The following is a 20,636-nucleotide window of genomic DNA, read 5'->3' on the forward strand; positions in this document are numbered from 1 at the left end:
ATTCTTACACAGTATTCCCCATCATATTCTCTTTGAAACAGTCATCTTGTGCAATCTGCAAATAAGACACTAACCTTTGGTGTGTGTCTGGAAATCTTTTCCTTTTCTTCCCAGGTTACTGACTTCTTGGGCTTCCTTTAAGTTTCAACTAAAATCTTATCTGTTACTATAAGCCTTCCCAACTCTTCTTTATTCTAGTGCTTTCCTTCTGTGAATTATGTCCTATTTATCCTATATGTAGCTTACTTATTTATAATATTCATTTGCATGTTGTTTCTCCCATTAGAATAGAAATTCTTTGAAGCCAGGGACTGTCTTTTCCCCATTTGTTTTGTTTTGTTTGTTTTATATCCACAGCATTTAGTTTTGTCCCTGGCACAAAAGGGGTCTAGTAAAAGTACTACATGAAAGTAAAGAATGTTTTCTTTAGTAGTTTAATATTTCTATATCTACCAGAAACAGCATACTGGGAAAAGTAAAAAATCACATACAAGGGGAAAAATAATTTCCAATAAGCTTACTTCCATCTAAAATCAAGGATTTGATAGCATGGAAAAAGCCTTTGCTCTGAAATCAAAGAACTTTTGTTCACATTCCACCTCTGTTATATACTATCTGTGTGACTTAAGGCTGTGTGAATTCACCTCCATGGGCCTTAGTTGCTTGTCTATAAACTGAAATAGCCCTCTGAGGTCTCTTAGAACTTGCATTCTATGGTTTATATTTTTTTATCTCAAGGCAAAAGGCAAAACTAAATCTATTAAAAATGAACTTAACAACAACAACAAAAGATTTATAGCTTCCAGGTTTATAAATATTTTATTACATATAAAATGATGAACCACAAATAAAAGAAACTTAGCTTCTCAATTTTTTATTTTAAATTAAGTTTAAGCAGCATAATACTTTGAAATATGTGTTTTGTATTTTTTGAGGAAAGTTTTCATTGTTTTAATATAATTTTGGTTTTTAAAATTTCAACATCTTTTAAAAATATTTCCATGTAAATCTGGTATCATCTAATCTACTAGAAGACATGATATATATTTGAAGCCTATGAGGATCTTTAATGTCTATTCAGGGCAGAATGCCCATAATAGGAGGATCTGGGGCAGAAGACTGACTGAATGATTGACCCAATGGATTCAGTCAACCAAACAAAAGCAATTTAAGCTCATCGTGCAAGCTAAAGCCTGTGGATTCTTTAGGCACATCAATCTAATGCAGTAAGGTATGCCCAATTTAATACTAATTGGGGAGCAAATTTAGATTTCCCTAGATACTTTTCTTTTCTCTATCAATTTATCTAGATTTATAAAATCAGTTTCTAAGGCAGAAAACCACTCAAAACACTTACCAAGTCAGTTACTCTAACATAGAAGAGATGAAAATTTTTTTCAAAGAAAGTAATTGGCTAGTAATATTGGTGATTTATGGTTATTTCAGGGTTTGGTTAGGCAGTGGACAGAAAGTTTTCTCTTTTGCTTACCTGATCAGCAATTGACTTCTCATTAGGACCCATAGCCAAGGTGGACAGAATAATATCAATCCTATATAATTTTGCTACTTTTCTGGGAACTCTAACAAGTAACATTAGGTTATTAGATCTTTACATTTCAGTGAACTAGAGTTAAAAATTCCAAATAGAAACTCAGGTTTTCCAAAGAATGTCTTCCACTGTCAAGAAAAACTTCCTAATACTATGAATTAGTCAAAGGAGAAATAGGTTGTTATGAGAGGTAATAGCTTCCCCCTCCTTAGAAATCTTCAATTAAAAACTTATAAAATCACTCATTGGGGAAGAAATAGTGTGGAATCCTTTCAGGTATTCAATGACCACTGAGGTCCTTTTCTACTCCAAAATCTTATTATAAAAATAACATTTTCACTTAAGAAGATTAATGATATCTCTTTTGACATAACATTTTTTTCTGCCTTTTCCTTCCAAGACCCTTTCACATTTCCTTTTCTTTTCCTTATTTTCTTCTTTCTTTTATTCATGTATTTTAGCCTATTAGGAGACTACTACATTCAATTAGGGGTGCCAAGACTATAAATTAGTTAAGAAGCTATAAACACAGATATTTAGAATGTAGTAAAGGCTTTTTAAATACTTATGATTGAAATGTGACACAAAGTAGACTATGATAAATACATTTGAGGAATACAAAGAGCTAGTAATTCAGATGAAAAGTTGAGCACTTCCTTCTGATGTCATCAAGTAGGACTTAATTGAGGGGCTGGTATTTATAATAGGTCATGTCGGTTGTCAACAAGGAGGAATAAAGAAGCATAAGAATTTAATTTTAAATTCAGAACATGTTAATAAAGGAATAAGAAAAGGAGAGAAAAATTAAGGATAACTTCAAAATCAGAGGAATAGTTTTTATACAAATCAAAACAATTAACCAAAAAGAGATTAAATGACTTGCTATGGGAAATGCAGGTTATAATATTAGAGTCAAGATTTATATAGACCTTCTCTGACTCCAAACCCAGTGATTAGTATAGTTTGGCTGGGTAGAAATTTTTTGAAGTACAGAATACATGAGTGAGTGTAGGATTAGATAAGGTTGAATGGTTGAAATGGGAAACAGATTTTGGTGGCCCATCATGCCTTGTTAAGGAGTTTGGAAGATGAATCTTCTGGGGAGTTCCCAAGTTTAATTGCATAAACATATTAGAAGAACAATGATGAAATATGATAACACATACCGGATTCTTTAAAATGTAAAATGTATTGCATATTATAATTAAATTTAATTTGATTCTGGAAAAGGGGAATACCTATCATACTCTTTCTCCTCCCAAATGACAAACAAACAAAAAATTCTCATAGTACTTTATAGATATATAGCATGCATTAGCTCATTTATTCTAATATGAAAATTTTCTAGTTAATTACTAATTACCCTTGAAGTCATTCCCAATTTTATGTTTATATATGAAAATATATTTTCACATATATGTGAATATATATTTTTGTTATGCATATATGTAAATATATTTGTATATATATCCATATATATATGTATATATATATATCCATTTATCACTTTTACTCTATTATCTGTTTCATGGGTTGTCTTGGCCAAAAAATTCATCAATGAAATGTCAACTGAGATCTCATGCCCCTATAATTTAGTTAAGGTGGTACATGAATAGAGTATACATTTACATTTTGGGATATTTTGAACATCTCCTTTAGCTCTTCAATTAAATAAGGACTATAAAAAGGAAAGTTTAATATAATGCTCAACATATATTTGCTTATACAACAATGTCTAGAGGGCAAACTGATAGGAGTTTGCTGTACTAAGTAGAGTGATGGACTTAGGATCAGCACTCTCTTCATTTAAATGCCATTTCTTATACTTACTGGCTCTGTGATAATAGACAAGTCATAACTTCTCTGAGTCTCACTTTTGTCATTTATTAAAAAAAAATAGCAGATTTGACCTAATGGCTTTTAATAATACTTCTTAGTCTAAATCATTGAGGTAGCTACATGATGCTAGACTTGGAGTCAGAAAGATTTGTGTTTGATTTCATGTCTCAGACATTTGCTAACTCAGTGACTTTGGGTAAGTCACTTAACCTTTTTTTGGTTTGTAAGCAAGACTGGTTGATTGTGTAGTGTTACAAATGGTTTAAAAATATTTTTTTCAGAAATAGATTGGACTATATAGCTTCTGAATTTTCCTTCAGATCTAAAATTCTATGATCCCTGTATAATCATTTAGCTTTAGCTCCAAAGTAGAATATAACTCTATATATAGGCAAACAAATCCATAAAAACCAATGTTTTAGTCTCTATTTCTTTGTCATCATTTCAGAGATACAAATTAAGTAAGGAAAAGTAAAATTAAAAAACAGACTTACTTTCATAGTGAATGAGAAATCCAACACTTGAACGGCTATTGTCAGTTGTGAATAGTAGGTACATATAGTTGCCAGTACTGATGAGGAACTGTGGTGCTTGGGTTCCATGATATTCTCCTATTAGGGGTGATGAATTAGCTGGTCCATCTCGAACTTCTAAGGTATCATAATTAACTTCTGTCTGAAATCTGAAAATGTGAAAATAAATTTCAGTGAGGAATAGAGAATCTTGGTAATAGCAATGGTAAAATAATGAAAAAGTTTGATGTAGGGAAAGTACTCTGGACCAGTAGTCAGGAGTCCTGGGTTGTAGGTCTGACTGCCAAGTGACCTTGGGCAAGCTCCTTTACCTTTGTGGCATTTAATTTACTCCTCTGTAAATAAAGGAGGTGGGACAATAACTAAGATTCTCTTCAATTCTGAGTCCTATTATTTTACAAAATTTGTATATGTGAGTTGGAAAATATAATTCATAAAATAATGTAGATATGCAGATATGTAACATACATGAAAAAAATCATGTTCTCCTGGAAGTATGGCAAAGTGGGAAGAGCTTTTTGAGCATTTGCTACAACAGACAGAATGATGCATAGAAATATAGAGGGAAGGAATGTTGGAGCTAAAATCAGGCTTTCCCCTGTATATTCCTCCATTAGAGTATGCATCATCTCATGGAGTTTGCAATCTAGTAGTGGGGAGTACTAGTCCACATCTAGTTGTATGACCTTGAGCCAAGCTAGCAAGGTGACTCAAGAGTCAATCTTTTTGATTCTCTATTTCCTCATTTGTAAAGTGACAATTGTAATACTTGTTCTACCTATTCCAGATAGTCCTTTTGAGGGAAGTACTTTTTAGATTTTAAAGCTTTATGTGATATTTTTTGATGACAGAAAATGTACTCTATTTAATTTTGGTTGCTTCTATAAACTAGCACATAATAATTAATGATTAAAATAATAAAATTCCTATTCTGATGTCAACTCTGCCATTAATTGTTAATGGTACCTTAAGCAAACAAGTAACTTACCCACTTTTCTTTAGCTTCCATTTCTTCAATTGTCAAATGAAGGGGGAGGGGATGTTGATGAAACATAATTCAATAACTCTAAAAACTATTTTTAGAACTCTAAAGTGTCTCACTTCCAATCTAAGACTGAAACATCTAAAAGTCCAAAATATTAATATATAGTTATTTTATCTATAAAGATAAAAATAAATAAATTGAACCTACTCAAGAATCCTTCAAGAGTACCTCCTGAAGATATGAATTTGGGCTAGCATAAATTTTAACACATTTATCATATAGTTATTTATTTACCATGACCATGAGCTGCATATCTTTAAGGAAGTCAGAGGTTCAGAGTATATCACAACTTGAAAAAATCAAATCTTTCATAAAAGAAAAAAGGTTGCTTCAGAGTCTTCAAAAGTTACATTAAATCTTTCAGGGCTCTAGAATGTCATTTAATAAACAAGTATTTCAGAGATTACAGGATGCTCCAAAAACTTGCAAAAGTTAATGTGACTTTCTTAAGTGCTTTACTTTTTTTCCCCAAGAAATAACTAACACATCAAGAAAATCCAGTGAAACATAATTTTTATATAAAGTTCTGGCCTCTTAGGCACCATCCCAAGCAATGAAGGCACCATTCAAGGGCAATGAGGCAATTTTCTAAATGGGATGTTTTAGTCCTTGAAGAGCTAACACAGTTTTCGTAAAAAGCCTAACATTCTCTGGGAGTAACTTATACTATCATAAGATCGTTACTCATTCAGTGTCTTAAACAAGAAAATAGTAGAATCACAGAACTAGAGCTGGAAGGGTGATCAAGAATCATTAAGTCAGTCCCCTAATTGCACTGATGAGGAAACTGAGGCCTGAGGAGCTTAAGTCTTGCCTAAATTCACACAAGAATTCTTCAAAAGCTTAATGGCATTAACCCTCTAAATTATTTCCAGTCTAACTACAGAGAAGGAATATAGGTATATCTAAAGCCAAAAGTGATTCAAGCTGATTGAAAGCCTCACAAGACATTAGTGCTCTTAGTCTCTTTAGAATAAAGGTGCCCAGGCATCTAGCCAGCCAATTACAAACTTTTTTAGTACATATATAGATATATATTTTTTTTCATTTTGCTAGACTAGTGCCCTGACCTTTGTTATTGTGGCTTAGAGGGAAAAAATACTTTTAGTACCATATGGCTGCACCCTAACCAGGTCACAGATTGGAACATTTGGTAACAGAAGGATGCCAACTTTGTCTTTTTGTCTTTTAATATTTCCTCTAAAGACACAATGCTTCTCAGGTTGCTGAGTTCTAGTTCTTGAGGGATGACTAAGCATGAAATGAATCTCTGCTGGTTATCCTCACTCTAATATTTTCAAATTCTCCTCCGTTTTTATTGCAAACCATGACCAAGGCTACATTACAAATACTTTTTTCAGCTCAGTTGGCAGATCCACTGGATAATATTCAGAACCAGAAAATCTGAATTATTTTCATTGTTTGGCATCTTAAGATATAGTTCTAAAAAGACTTTTATACACAATTTGAAATTATTTGAGTGAAAATGCATTTCTTTACTTTGATATGACCTCCTTGTAAGCACAGCACAACATGGTTTGAGGGGTGATTCAATGCTTCTTTCTACAAGTCCCTTTTAATGATATATGAACAACATCTTACTGAAGAGTGCATGTTGCTTTTGAAGGCAGACACATGGGAGGAGAATCTTGGAAAAGGTTCAGTTAGGTAAGGGAAAACACATTTTACTTAAGAAAAAAGAGACTAGAAGAAAAGGAAATGTGTCTTTTATTATATGTAAAGGAAATTGAGCAAAATTAATTACTGAACTAGAATACAAGCATATGGTTTTTTTTTCCAAATTATTTAATCTGATGGGCTGTTGGTAATGTGATTGGAATTTTTTTTTCTTTCTTCTTTTCACAGTTCCCAGAATAGAGGAATCTATTTTCTCTATTTGGAAAATGATTAAATTTTAGATATTTGGAAAAATATTCAAAGGCTCCATTTAAGGAGGTAGCCCAGCACTATCTTCTTCCTCTTTCCCAACAGCTATTTTGATATAGTACGTCTTTGAACTTCTCCACCATGAGCCTTCTACCTTTTCCTCCTCTACTCCCTTTCAGCTTCTTTTTGTATGTTATCTTTCCCCATCAGATTATAATCTACTTGAAGGCAGGGTCTATATTTTTTTAACTAATTTTATATTTCTAGTGTTTTTAGCACCTCTCACACAGTAAGAATTAAATAAAATTTTATTGATTATTGACATATATTATATTTTGCAGACCACAATTGCATTTCATGGAAAATAATTCTGTATTTAATTAGTAAAAAAATTTGAAAATTGTTTTCTAGTCAAGAAAACAAATCAACATTGTAAAATAATGTATATATTCCTATCTGCATATATATATAAATACCTATGTTAAATTTCAGTACCGAAATATGTATAGTATATATGCACAAAGATAACAGATGTGTATATATATAAATGTATGCTTTTTTATTGTGTGGAATAAAATTTCATGATTTCTTTTAAATTCTCTCATTTTTTATGCTAAAATGTTGGTGCTCATTAATGATTAAGTCCACAACAAAAATAAAATAAAAATATTATGATCGTGTGCTGGAACATAGTATCCCAGAGAATAAGGGAACCAAAGTCCAAATATATTTTAAAAATTTATAGACGTCTTTTATTTTTCTACTACATTCATGTCCTACTATGATATTTCCATTGAAACTCCTTTCTTTTAACAAAGAAAAAGTTACACAGGACCAATCAACACAGCAATTTTGCTGGAAAGTATATATTATATCGATAGCCTCATTGTAGGTTAAAAATTTCCTTCATGCAATATGCTGAAGCAAATCAATTTTTTCCCTTTAATAAAACTCTCAAACTGGTAGAAATGGAGGACTACTATTGCTCTGATTTCATAGCCTTACTATCTGTTTTAAATCTGGAATTAGGATCTTTCCCTTAGAATTTAATATACATCATTTTCCTCTTTGTTACTGAAAATCTGTTATGACATTAGGCAAATGACTTAACCTGTCTGGATGTCAGGTTCCTCAACTTTCAAATGAGACAGGACTCTATGATCTTTAATTTCACTTATATCTTCGATAATCTATATCATCTTTTGGTTGTCTCCTTTTGGGTTGTAACATGATAAAAAAAATAGAAACTTTCCTGAGCTGACAGTGACATTTTCACAAACTCCCTGATGGGACACATAGTGAAATTGACCAAAATGTGTCCTAGAATACCAACAATGTGCTTGCAGATTTCTATAGCTTCCAAATCAGAGTTGTACTAAGGTACAACTGTAAATTATTGGGAAATATCTCTTTACTATTAATTTCTAATACAGGAAGGTAATAAAAATTGTAAAGAGTAGCCTTCTGTAAACCTACTATTCCACATGTAGAGTAACTTTACAGAATATTTGAAGTACTATCTTCAGTAGGAATAAAGCAAAAAGAAATAAAAGTTGGTTATCTAAGTGTTGCACATGCAAATTCCAATGATAAGCTATTTCTGACTAATTTAAAACATACTTCAAGTGTTTTGGTAAAAGAACACATAGCCCCAATAAGGTAAAACACAATTTAATTAAAATATATTTGAAAAAAATGCTCACCTATCAAATGTGATCTTGATGGAATGTCCTGGTTTTGCTTCAATGACCCATTCACAATTTAAAGAATCTTTATAATATCCTGGCCATCCTGGTGGTAAAATAACCCCACTGGATGCTGTCAAATGTCCACCACATGGTGCTGAAAGTTCATAGGAAGAAAAACAATTTCAAATTAAGACGATTGGAAAAAAAAAGCTGAGTTAAATGATTAACAAATAGATGATAATAATTAATAAATACAAATGGCTATCATATGTCTCTTTACATGTTTAATTTTTAATAAAATTTAATAAACAGAACAAAAAGTTTGCCTTAATTACACCAAATGTTTCCCTCCAGTCAAGAATGTTTCTCATAAATCTTTTTATTCATTAAGGTAACTAATACAATTCTGGGCATGCAATAGGTATTTTTAAATAGTTCTCAATTAGTTACTATACAGTAAATTATATTATGGATTACTTTGCTTCTCCATGCATATTACATTTTGATGTAATATGCATATACACATAAAGGCTAAACTTTTATTTTCTTCATTACATGAAAAGAATTCTTAATTTTTTTATTTTGTTGGGAAATTTAGATGATAACTTTTTAAAGTTAGAAAACAATATTTTCAAATAAATTAAAAAAACCCTGATTTCCAGAAAAGTAGAAAAAAATCCTAAATAACAGGGCAGCAGACACTTAATTCAAACCTGTCTGAGAAGAGAGATTTTTATGGGAGAGTTTTTCAAATTAAAGAAGATTATTTCAGGATGGATGGCAATACATTGATATTTCATTAGTAATAAAATGAACTTTCAAACATATTCATCTGACAACTTATGTTCTAATTCAGAAAGCTTTAATTCCAAAACAGTAGTTTACATCTTCAGTTTATATCTGTTTTCTTTCATTTAATTCAAATGGTATTATATAAAGACAGCTCAATGTAATAGTTAGATTGGCACACGGAGTAGGAAAGATCTGGGCTTAAATTCCATCTCTGCTACTTGCTGATTATATAAGCCAGCTTCACTTTCCCTAGCTCCTTTAAGCTGAGGCAATGAAAAAAAGCAGATAATAATAGCTATAGCACTTACCTCACACAATTCTCATGAGGATTAAAGGAGATAATGTATGTAAAGCACTTAGCAAAACTTAAACTCTATAAATAGGACTATTAGTATGATTATTATCTGGTTTAAAAATGGCCATCTCCTCCTTTGATGAAGAAAATTCCTTGGAGCAAGTAACTATATCATAGGCAAAGACTGTGACAGAGCCATCCATTACTAATGAGTCTTAGAGATTTTTCTAGTTTGGTGTTTGAATTCACATTAAGTTCAATCATACTTTTGCATAGGTTGGCTCTGCAGATTGCCCAGCTTCTATATTTCTTGAAGACAGTCACATTCATCTAATGAAAATAGTATTAGTCTTTTTTGTGTTGTGAATACCTCTGGTAGTCTTGAGAAGCCTATTGAAACTTTCTCAGAATAATGTTTTTAAAGGAATAAAATACAAATTACAAGATTACAATGGAAATGAGGCATATTGAAATATAAACATAGATATAAATATATATTTATACATATATCTATATTTAAAATTCACAGGACCTAGGTTAGGAACACATTATTTAAATGATCATAGAAACAATACAATTTTCAGACACCAAGTTGATTTTTAAAAATTTAATTTTGAGCATATAAAATGAAACTTTTGAATTTACCATTTGTACCCTAATTAATATCAGAATGAAAAAGCCATTTGTGAATACTGGAGGAAACAAATACTTTGGATATGGCTTTACTAAGAAAGATAATATTTGTGTCTTCAAAATGCCTAATTCTTTCTAAGGATTTTGAAACACTAAAATTATAACTGTCATTTCAAGGTAAAACAGTATATTGTAAAATGCAAAAGCTATCTTTAGGCTATCCACAAGACTGAAACATTCAAACAAATCAACATTTTTATCTTATAATATTTTTTCATCAAAGTAAATTATTTCATATGGAATGTTATAGACTAAAGAATTACTTAAGAGGTACAGCAATCTAGCCTATAATATTGAAACCATGATTCCACAGGATGTTCTTGGTGGTTAAAGTGAGTAAGTAGAAGCTGCCTGGAGTAACTTATTCAATTTATGTTCTAGGAATACACACTTTTCTAATTAAAGGTTTGGGAAAAAATGTTTAATTGAAGTAAATTTAAACTTTCCTTTCAATGTTCATTTCTACTCAGTTTCAGAAGTATCCACAACTAGGCACTGACAGTAGAAGGCTGAAAAGAAAGAGACTTGAGAAATATTCCATTTTTAGAATTGTCTTTGGGTAGATCTTCTAGCAGTGTTGAGAAGCAATAAACTCAATTAATTTACTAAAAACAATTGAGAAATATTCTCACTTAATATTTCAGTTTTCCCTTGTTTCAAAGGAAGTCCAAATGGCCTTTAGTCTTACAAAAAGTATAAAAGATATACCTTCACAACGGGGAACAGTAGAGCTCCAAACCACATTTCCATCTTGCATGATGCAGGTTATAGACTCTGATCCTTGAGTTTTGACGAAGCCATCATCACAATGAAAAGAAACAGAACTTCCTAACAGAAATCGGTCACCAAAACGTCTTCCATTTATGGGAATACCAGGGTCATGACATTCATTCTGACCAAATGCTAAGTGGAAAGGAAAAAATAATAACAAATTGACTAAGCTCAACAAATTTTTTAAATAAAATGATTTATTGATAATTAAACATGAATTCTAATTTTTTTTAGAGATTTATGATTTCATTCGTATGGGGTGCTCAGTCTGGAAATATCTCCTACAATAAATATTGGGGCATTCTGTAATATAGTCTTGGAAATTTTCCTGGAACACTGAGAAATTAATTGATTTGTCCATGTACATACACTCAATATATATCAGAAAGAAGACTTGACCAGCTTCTTTATGACATCTATGATGCCATATTGTTTCTCTGTTTAGTTATATTGACTCAAGATTACACACACACACACACACAAACACACACACATATACACACAAATAAATATATTATGTGAAAATATTAGTGGCAAAGAGATGATCTCAAAATCGGCATGATGTATATTCAAGTCCTCCCTCTGATATGTAATGAATGAATGACTTTTGGCAAGTGAATTAACTTCTCAGTGCCTGGGATAGGGTAGGGTAGGGGTGGGTAGAGAACTAACTCTTTAAAAATATAACTTGCATAGCATCTCTTTATTTGCTTTAATATAGTTTCTTCATTGGGGAACTCCCTATATGGAAATAAAATCTCAGGAAAGAAGGAAGGAAGGAAGGAAGGAAGGAAGGAAGGAAGGATTTCCATAAAAGTGTGCTCATTGTTTAGATAAAGTTAGATTTCTACCAGATGCTTTGGCCCATTCAACCCAACTGGCCAACTAGATATTACCTGATCATTTGCTATTCTCTCTTTCTTCTGTACATTTGTCCAGGCCATTTCTTGGGCCTGAGAAATGTTCCTTTTCCATCCCTGCCTAGTAGTTTTATTTCTTTCTTCAAGGGTAAGTTCAGGTACGACTTTATAAAGCTTACCTATTACTTCAATATCTGAAAATCATTTTACCATCCCACTTTCTTCTCCTTGAGTACTTTGTACCTCTTTGTCTCTATTATATTTCATTCTGTTGTTTGCTTATGTATGCAAACATTATGCTGCCTTTTACAAACTCCTTGGCAGCTGTATAGTTTTTCAGCTTTGGATCTCCAGTACTTAGTACAATGTCTTATACATACAAGGAATTAAATAGATGACTTTGAAATGAAAAAAGCCAAGAATGCACTGTTATTTTCTCCTGTTAAGGCATCTTAGAATTTCAATAACTGTTGATAATACAAGAAGAACTTAGAAGGGGTACCTGTATTGAAGTACTTACTAGTATAAGTGATATTGAAACCTCTCCCTGTGGTAGAATGATCTGACTGAAACTCCAGGCGTACAATGTGACCACTGCTGGCTAATTGGGAAGGGACTTCATTTCCAGAAAATGTTCCAAGAACTGATACATCAGACATTCCATCATCTTTGACAGCGAGAAAATCGAACTGAGGCTCTACATCAAAGTCATTAAAAATGAGATGAATCCTACTTCCTGGCTCAGATATAATCAACCAAACACAATTCATATTGTTGCCATACTCTTCAGGGTAGTTTGGTGAAAGGATAATGCCCGATGGGGTAGTGAAGTTGAAGAAACATGAGACTGTAAAAATAGAACAAAGACAAGTATATGACAGTCTTAAATCTTAATTTAAACATACATTCCACCCCTACTCCCCTATAAAACATAATACAGAATCACTGAGAGGTCCTGATTTTAATGTGTTTGCGGTAGAATCTGATTTGGTATATATTCTAGCTATATAATTTCCATCTTTTCATAAATTTTTATGATACATCTTCATTATTTTCTTATATTGTACAATAATAGCATCTATGAATTACCTTAAGATTTGAAATCTGAATAGACTGGATCATAAGTAAATTTCCTTTTGAAAACTAATATTAATACAATTTCTAACATCTATATACTAGTTTGAGAAAACTAAAGTAACTTTACATAAAAGCTGATTTTGTGAATACAGGGAAAATAATGACAAAATTCCTGCTGGCTAGGTTAGATAGTCATGCATTAGAAAAATGCAGCAATTATAGATGGAAAAAGAGATAGATAATATCAATCAACACATAGATTTTATCTGTCATATTTAGAAGGGCAGGCTAATGACTTATTTAGGGATGAATACAATATAATTTTGTTGGAAATTTGGTTTCTGTAAAGTGTGTACCTTATGAATATGCCAAAATACCAGAAAATTGTCCTACTAAATCTCAGCCAAGATTGAAACATTGCTACACCTGAAAAAAAATTGTGACAAGTATCCATTAGTTTTAAATGTCATACAGCAGACTCAAGTGAATCCTGATGATAGTGGGTTTGTTTGCTATTGCCATTAAATGGGCTATTACAACTTTGGGGATTTTGATGCTTCTTGAATGTGTATTACCTGTTGTACTATTATTCTTTCTAAAAACTGTTACTTTGTGAAAATCATTTGTACTCACAGTGGATCATGGCCAGATTTTAAAGAGGAAATGGATCTCATTTTTGGTGAGAAACCTTTGTATTCTACTTTTCCTTAGTTGACACATTTATTTATTTTTAAAACTTTTTTATTATTGGTTTTGCTTGCATGTGCAATATACTATTTCAGTTTTATTTTTCTCTCCTTTTTGTGTTTGAAGCACGTCACCAGTATTGAGAAGATTTTCTTTAATTTTTTTATTTTGCTGTAATATAAGTTTAAAATACATTTGCCCTAATATCAATGCATACCCAAAGAGCTTTAGAATATAAAAATGATGCTATTGATTGTTTAAAAAAATTATGGGACTTTGCTTAATGATTGTGTCTGATTCCAGGAGAAGGGAACAAAAGAGCCATTATACAGTTCTAAGAAGCAAAAGGTCAAGGAGATCAACCAATCCCAGTGGGGTTGATAAAAATCTGCACAGTGCCAAGGAGCACAAGGTCAAAAAGGACCAAACCAATCCAGGAAAACTTGATGGACTTCTAAGCCAATATGAAAGGACTTGTACCTAGTGAGTTTTGGTTTGAGACTTGAGGTTTTGGTGCTTGACATATGTTAAGATGCAGGACACCTTGTATCCACACTCTTTGTGAAATACTCACAGACAAATACTGAGGTTTGGCTATCATCCTGCCCCCCCCCCATCCCTGAGAGGGAAGGTAAAATCAGACTAGGGAATGACACTTCCCTATCACACAAATATCTAGTCTTCTTTTCTCTTTTATTGTATGGCAACTTCCTGTAGTCTTGGCTGTAAATGGGTAAGTAAAGTATTACTGCATTTGTCCTACAGACTTGTGGGATAGAAATTAATTAGTTTCTGATTCAAGGACTGATTATAGGTTTATTTTCCTTTACTTTGAATTTTTACACATAAGATTTTGATAGTCTATTTTTCATCCACAAATTATTTTCTTTTATCTGATTTTTTGATGTTTTTGATTTCTCTTGCCAATTGATTCATATATCTCATAACTCAGTCATATATCCTTAAGTGATCACTGTGTTTTTCAACAACCTCTTCAGGGGGGAATGTTTTAGTATTCTAAAATGAAAAGTGGAAATTCTTTTTGAGAATAAGTTTAGGATAAGAAACATGCTACCTCTCTGAATCCAGAAAGTGAACATTTTTGGAGAAGGTACCATGAAGATGACTACACAGACAACATGTTGAACCAGAAAATCCAGAGTGAACTTCGGGATGTGGTGATTTGAACTATATGGAGTTGAATGCATTTTTTGTATGTATACACTTATTCCAAAGGGGACTGTCACCCAAGTGGCTTTTTGTCAATGCGTCTAACAATCATAGGTTTGTTCTTTTCCTTTTTATCCCCAAATTACTATAATTTAAAAGTTGATTATGTTAAATGATCAATTGGGGGGTGGGGGCAGCTGGGTAGCTCAGTGAATTGAGAGCCAGGCCTAGAGACGGGAGGTCCTAGGTTCAAATCTGGTCTCAGACACTTCCGAGCAGTGTGACCCTGGACAAGTCACTTGACCCCCATTGCCTTTAAAAAAATGATCAATTAGGGAGACTAGTCTTCCAATCATCAACAGAAGGGAATGAATAATTGAAAATCTGTTACCCTAAAAAAGAACTACATTTCCTGGGAACCCACTGACTTCCTGTCATTCTGTACTTCCTGTAGTCAGGGAATATATATTCAGTGGGTTGTCCTGCTCTCCCTGTTTGGCATGATGACAGTTAGCTTGGTGGTAGTAAGGCAGTGTTTTGAACGGTCTGATCAGCCATGGGCACGTGGTCTTATTTTTTTATCCCTTTATTCCTTTATTTCTAATAATCATTTAATAAATCTCTTAAAATATAACATTTAATTATTTGAGATTTAATTTTAATTTTTATAGTGTCTGTATAAAATTTTTAAATGATCATTGTAAAGGAGAAAGAAGTTTTAAAATTTTCATTTTCCTTCCCAAAACAGAAATTATCATCTTTTGTGAATAATATTTAATTTAGTTTGAGTTGATATGAATTTTTCCTCCTTGTCTATCCTTATCATATTAATATATTTTGTTTGAAAAACTGTTGTCTGTCTTTAAATAGAACATGCCATTTATTCTTTTTAGCTGTTAGAATGTTTTTATTATAAGGTTTTGAGTTAGAAGAGACCTTAGCAAATAGGTTCTATATACATGAACTTATTTAAAAAATACATATGTATACATATATAGAGACTATTATATTTCAATATAATTAATTTCCTTTGCAATACTATTTTTTATTTAATGTATTTAAATAATTTCCTATGAGAAATGATCTAATAGCAATAAAAATAGTACTTACCTCTTAGAGTTGTTGAGAGCATAAAATGAAGTATTTGTAAAGTGTATTGCAAATTTTACATCAAACACTAGCTATTAGTAATATAGAAAATAATGAGCTAAACCCAAGTCTTCTGCTTCCAAATACAGTGCCCTTTCTAGTATATCATGATACCTACTTATTTTTAATAGCAGGAATCAATTTTGTACTTGAATATCAATTTTATTATTCAAACTTGTTTTTACCAATAATTCACTATAAAGAGAGCTTAATGTTGAGCATGACTGAGGTATGAATTTTAAAGGCATTATCAATCTGGTTATGGCTGGTATTCACATAAGCAGGAATCATTTAATAGTTATTGCTACAAAATTTTAAAAATTAAAAAAAAACTATGATTTTATCAGGGCAAGGCCCTGCTGGTATGGAATCTCTCTCATAACTTATAGTCTTAGAGCGTATAATGAAATTTACATTTTTAATATTTCTGATATCTCATTTTATTTCTAATTTCTTGTTCAATTATTTTCATCATATGTGACTCTCATGATCCCATTTGAGGTTTTCTTGGAAAATATAATGGAGTGATTGACTATTTCTTTCTCAAGGTCATTTTACAGGTGAAAAAACTGAGGTATCCAGGATTAAGTGACTTGTCCAGGTTTGCACAGCTATTTAATACTATTTGAGATCAAATTTCAACCCAGGGCAATCTTCCTAGCTTCCCCATTCATCCAATATAAATTTATATTAAAACTATTATGTTGTATTAATTAGTAATCAAATATGGGAAAATAAAAGTTACAAAAGAACCCTACCTGGTGATTCTTTAGACTCTGAATTTAGAGATGGAAGGGATGTCAGAGGCCATATGGTCTATAAATCTCACTTTATAAATGGGGAAACAGAAGGATATTTAGCTTAAAAGATTTGTCAAAGATCACACAACTAAGTAATAGAGGCAGAATTTGAACCTAGGTCCTGTGAATCCCCAGCCAATTTCTTTCCATAAAACCAAACTAAATATGTGGAGAAGCCATAATCATTAAAATGATCTTCAACTTCTGTTGTAGTACTTTGCTGGGAATATATTTTCTGGACAAAGTAAGTTGAGTAGAATGAACAAAGCCAGTTTGAGAGACCAGTACTTACAAACACAACTGGGTTTGTTGCCAGACCACTGGTTATTCTGTTGACATGTGATAACTCTTTCTCCCACTAATTCAAAAGCTGCCTGACATTCAAATGTAAGAGTATCTCCATGTAGGAAACTGTTGCCAGTTCTTTTCCCATAAGATGGAATTCCAGGATCACCACATCCTCCTTTATCAATCTCTGAAAACAAGAAGAGCAGAAAAGGATGAAATATCAGCACTCCTTGAATATTTTCTAGCATTACACTTTGGAGAATAGGAAAGTGTTTTAACTTTAGTACTTGGAAAAGCATTTATGTAAGTAGTTCCTAAAGAATATGCAATTCATTAAAAATCTAACAACTTCAATTAAGCTAGACAGAGAGACAATTAAGTACAATTTAAGGAAAAAAGATATTACACAATTTGCTTTGTTTGTTCTTTTAAAAAGATTATGAATGGCTATATGAATGCTATCCCACAGCAAGTTAAATTGATAAATTCATTCGCATTCAGCATATTTTCTGCATGCATATTCATTTTGCCAATACTAAAATGTAAATGATATTTTTATATGTATGTGTTTTAGAGATCACAAGCCACACACAAAGAAGTTTATGCATTGTGTGCTGAATGTTTAAACTGATTAAGTTTCTTGTTAAAACTCATAAAACAATGAATATATTTATTTTCTTCAGATCAAAATACAATAAAGAGAAGTAAAGTTCGACTCATTAAAATGTGATTATAAACAAATCTAGTTCAACAAACATTTAAAATATTACTTCCAAAATACCATGCTTGATCCTGGGGATAAGAACAAAAGTAACAAAACCTGCCTTTTAAAAGCTTATATTCTACTGATGTTTGGGGAGAGGGGGGGAGAAGAAATATTACATACACACAAACAGATAAAAGATACTTTGAGGAGAGAGAGTACTAAAAATGAGGAGAGCTGGAGTATCTTAACCTATACAAGGCAAAATCAGGAATTAACCTTGCAAGATTACCATGTGTCTAAAATGATGGGGGAGTACATTTAAGGCAAGGGGTACGTTCAATCTGTGCAAAAGCAAAGATGCGGTATGTTTTCAGTCCATTTTGGAGAATTACAAACAGGCTAGTTCAGTAAGAACATGGAATGAATTTAGAGGAACAATCTGAAGTAAATTTGAAAAAATAACTGGAAGCCAGATTGTAGAAGGCCAAGTTTAGGGATTTTGCATTTTTTTACTAAGAGCAATAGGAAGTTATTAATGATTTTGAGAAGGGTAATAACAAAGATAAATTTGAAAAATGTATAAAAATTAAAATTCTACTCAAGCTCTAATAAATGCTGATAAATCCATCAGTTTGATCTTCTGGCTGGGGCATTTCTTCATATCCAAGGACCTAATAACCTTGGGTTCTTTCGTAAAAAATATACATGACCAGAAGCTATTGGTGGAATCCCAAGAAAACTTAACACTGGTACAATGTAAATGAAGAATAGCAGCATAGAAGCAAAAGAAACCCACTTGGTGGCCTTTAAAGAGAGAAACATCTTCTGTTTCTACTCTTTCTCTCTTTTAAATGCATGTCTTAGAATTCTGACAGATCTTCTTTGGACCCCTTGATGTGGGTGGAGCAAGAATGGATTTTTCTCCTCTTTCTTTCCTAAGTTACTAAAATGAAGAAATGCCACTCAATACAAGGGCTCTGCAGGTAAACCAGAACTGGCTCTCAAGATTCTAGCTGCCTGCTTCAATTTGTGCCTCTTTCCATGACCATGGGTTACCAAAGAGCACTGCTGAGGTGAATCTTTCTCTTCTTGATTGAGATAATGTTATTCTTCAAGGGAAAGAAGTTAAACCTTATGATAAGAATGAGTTATGTTTATTAGATATTCAGAAGATATGTCATTTCATTTGCTGTTCGGACAGTGAAGAATGAGGTGAAACTGATAGATCTGTTTGCATCTTTACCTTGCCTTTAGTAAAGAATAGGAATACTATTTTATATTTTAATTATTTGTTAATGTCAGTATAATGGGGGGTTGAGAACAGACTGGTACTTGGGATTGTTCAGAGGGACAAGTGTTCCCTTTTAACACCAAATTAGACTTGGAACTATCATCATCATCTTTGAACTGGAAGATAGATTTGAGTCACACCTGAGAGATCAAAATGTGATTAATACACCATCTGTAAGTGACAGATTGAGATGAAAAATATCAAAGAACTCTACTGGCTCCCTATAGGACTACTTAAAGCAGAAGACTGACTGAGGAAACTTACTGGTCACAGCCATCTCTTCAAGGAGTGAAGGAATTTCCTAAACAAGGCTTTTTTCTGCTACTTCTTTCTTCTTGTCTAAATGGAAATGCCATTCCCTCTCTATAGATAACTGCCCCTAGACTTCTGTTTCAGGAAAGTACCCAAGCCAGACATGTCTTATTCCTCTTTAGACTGCAGTCTGAAATTTCTCTACCATGCCTTTAAAGCAGGCACTCTGGTCTCTACCATTCCTCCTACTTTTCAGTATCCTTTTATGTGCTATCTTCCCCTATTAGAAGAAAAGCTTCCTGAGGGTAATGATTATCTTTAATTATATTTGTATTTGTATTCCTGGGATCTAGCCCAGTACTTGACTAATTTTTTTCAGTTAATGACTGTTTTTTGACTGTCTGTTAATAGTCATTTATGATATGCCTGGCACAAAACTAAAAGTGTACTTTATACAAACTTCCATGTCTTCTGTATTGCTATTCTTATTATATTACTAATATTTCATCTGCTATTACATTACAATCCATAAGATTGTGAGCTCCAGGGAGGAGGTGGGGAAGAAATTATCTCTTCCTATCCAGGAAAGAGTAGAAGTGATCTAGTTTTGACTGGCCAATTCTATATTCATGGTGAAACCTAATAATATACAAATATGGTTAGGAGTATTTTGTGTTGTAAGCATTTCTTGTGTAAAGAATATAATTAGCTGTCCTCTAAATATTATCTTCAACTTTGCATGTGCAGTAGCATTTCTTTGAGACCCTATTAACTCTTTTTAGTGAGACCTCTATAATCACATTGGAAATATTCTTTGGGAAGATACTGGATTCATTTGTCATTTCCTTCTCTAGCTCATTTTATAGATGGGGAAACTGAGGCAGAGAGAATAAATGACCTTATAGTGATCAAATGGCTTATAAAAGGAAAATTTTAGATTTAAATCAATAATTTTTAACCTTTAGAGAATTATCTATATAGAGAGTTAGATAGTGGTATAATGGATAGAGAACTAGACCTGAAGAAGGATGATCTGAGTTCAAATTTGTCTCTAACATTTAAGAGCCATACAACTCTGGACTAGACACAATCTCCATCAGCTAGAGTTTTCTTATTTCCAAAAGAAGGATAATAATATAAGATTGTAATTTTAAAGTTCTTTGCAAACTTTATGGTACTATATACATTCATCTTATTTGCCATTTCTTATGGCACAATAATATTCCATTATAAGCATATACCACAACTTGTTAAGCTATTCCCC

General features: G+C 32.2%; 1 protein-coding gene across 2 annotated transcripts in view; it reads right to left on the minus strand.

Annotated features, from left to right (window-relative positions):
• Nucleotides 1-20,636, minus strand: part of CSMD1 (CUB and Sushi multiple domains 1) — a 2,624,761-nt gene that overhangs the window by 607,155 nt on the left and 1,996,970 nt on the right. For both annotated transcript variants that reach the window (XM_056823354.1, XM_007476228.3), the window contains exons 13-17: nucleotides 17,128-17,310; nucleotides 12,473-12,799; nucleotides 11,030-11,224; nucleotides 8,557-8,695; nucleotides 3,883-4,070 (exon numbers count right to left, since the gene is read on the minus strand). In XM_056823354.1, coding sequence (XP_056679332.1) covers nucleotides 3,883-4,070; nucleotides 8,557-8,695; nucleotides 11,030-11,224; nucleotides 12,473-12,799; nucleotides 17,128-17,310 — 1,032 coding nt within the window. The remainder of the gene's footprint in view (nucleotides 1-3,882; nucleotides 4,071-8,556; nucleotides 8,696-11,029; nucleotides 11,225-12,472; nucleotides 12,800-17,127; nucleotides 17,311-20,636) is intronic.

The sequence above is a fragment of the Monodelphis domestica genome, chromosome 1, assembly GCF_027887165.1.
Source record: "Monodelphis domestica isolate mMonDom1 chromosome 1, mMonDom1.pri, whole genome shotgun sequence".
Lineage (NCBI taxonomy): Eukaryota > Metazoa > Chordata > Mammalia > Didelphimorphia > Didelphidae > Monodelphis > Monodelphis domestica.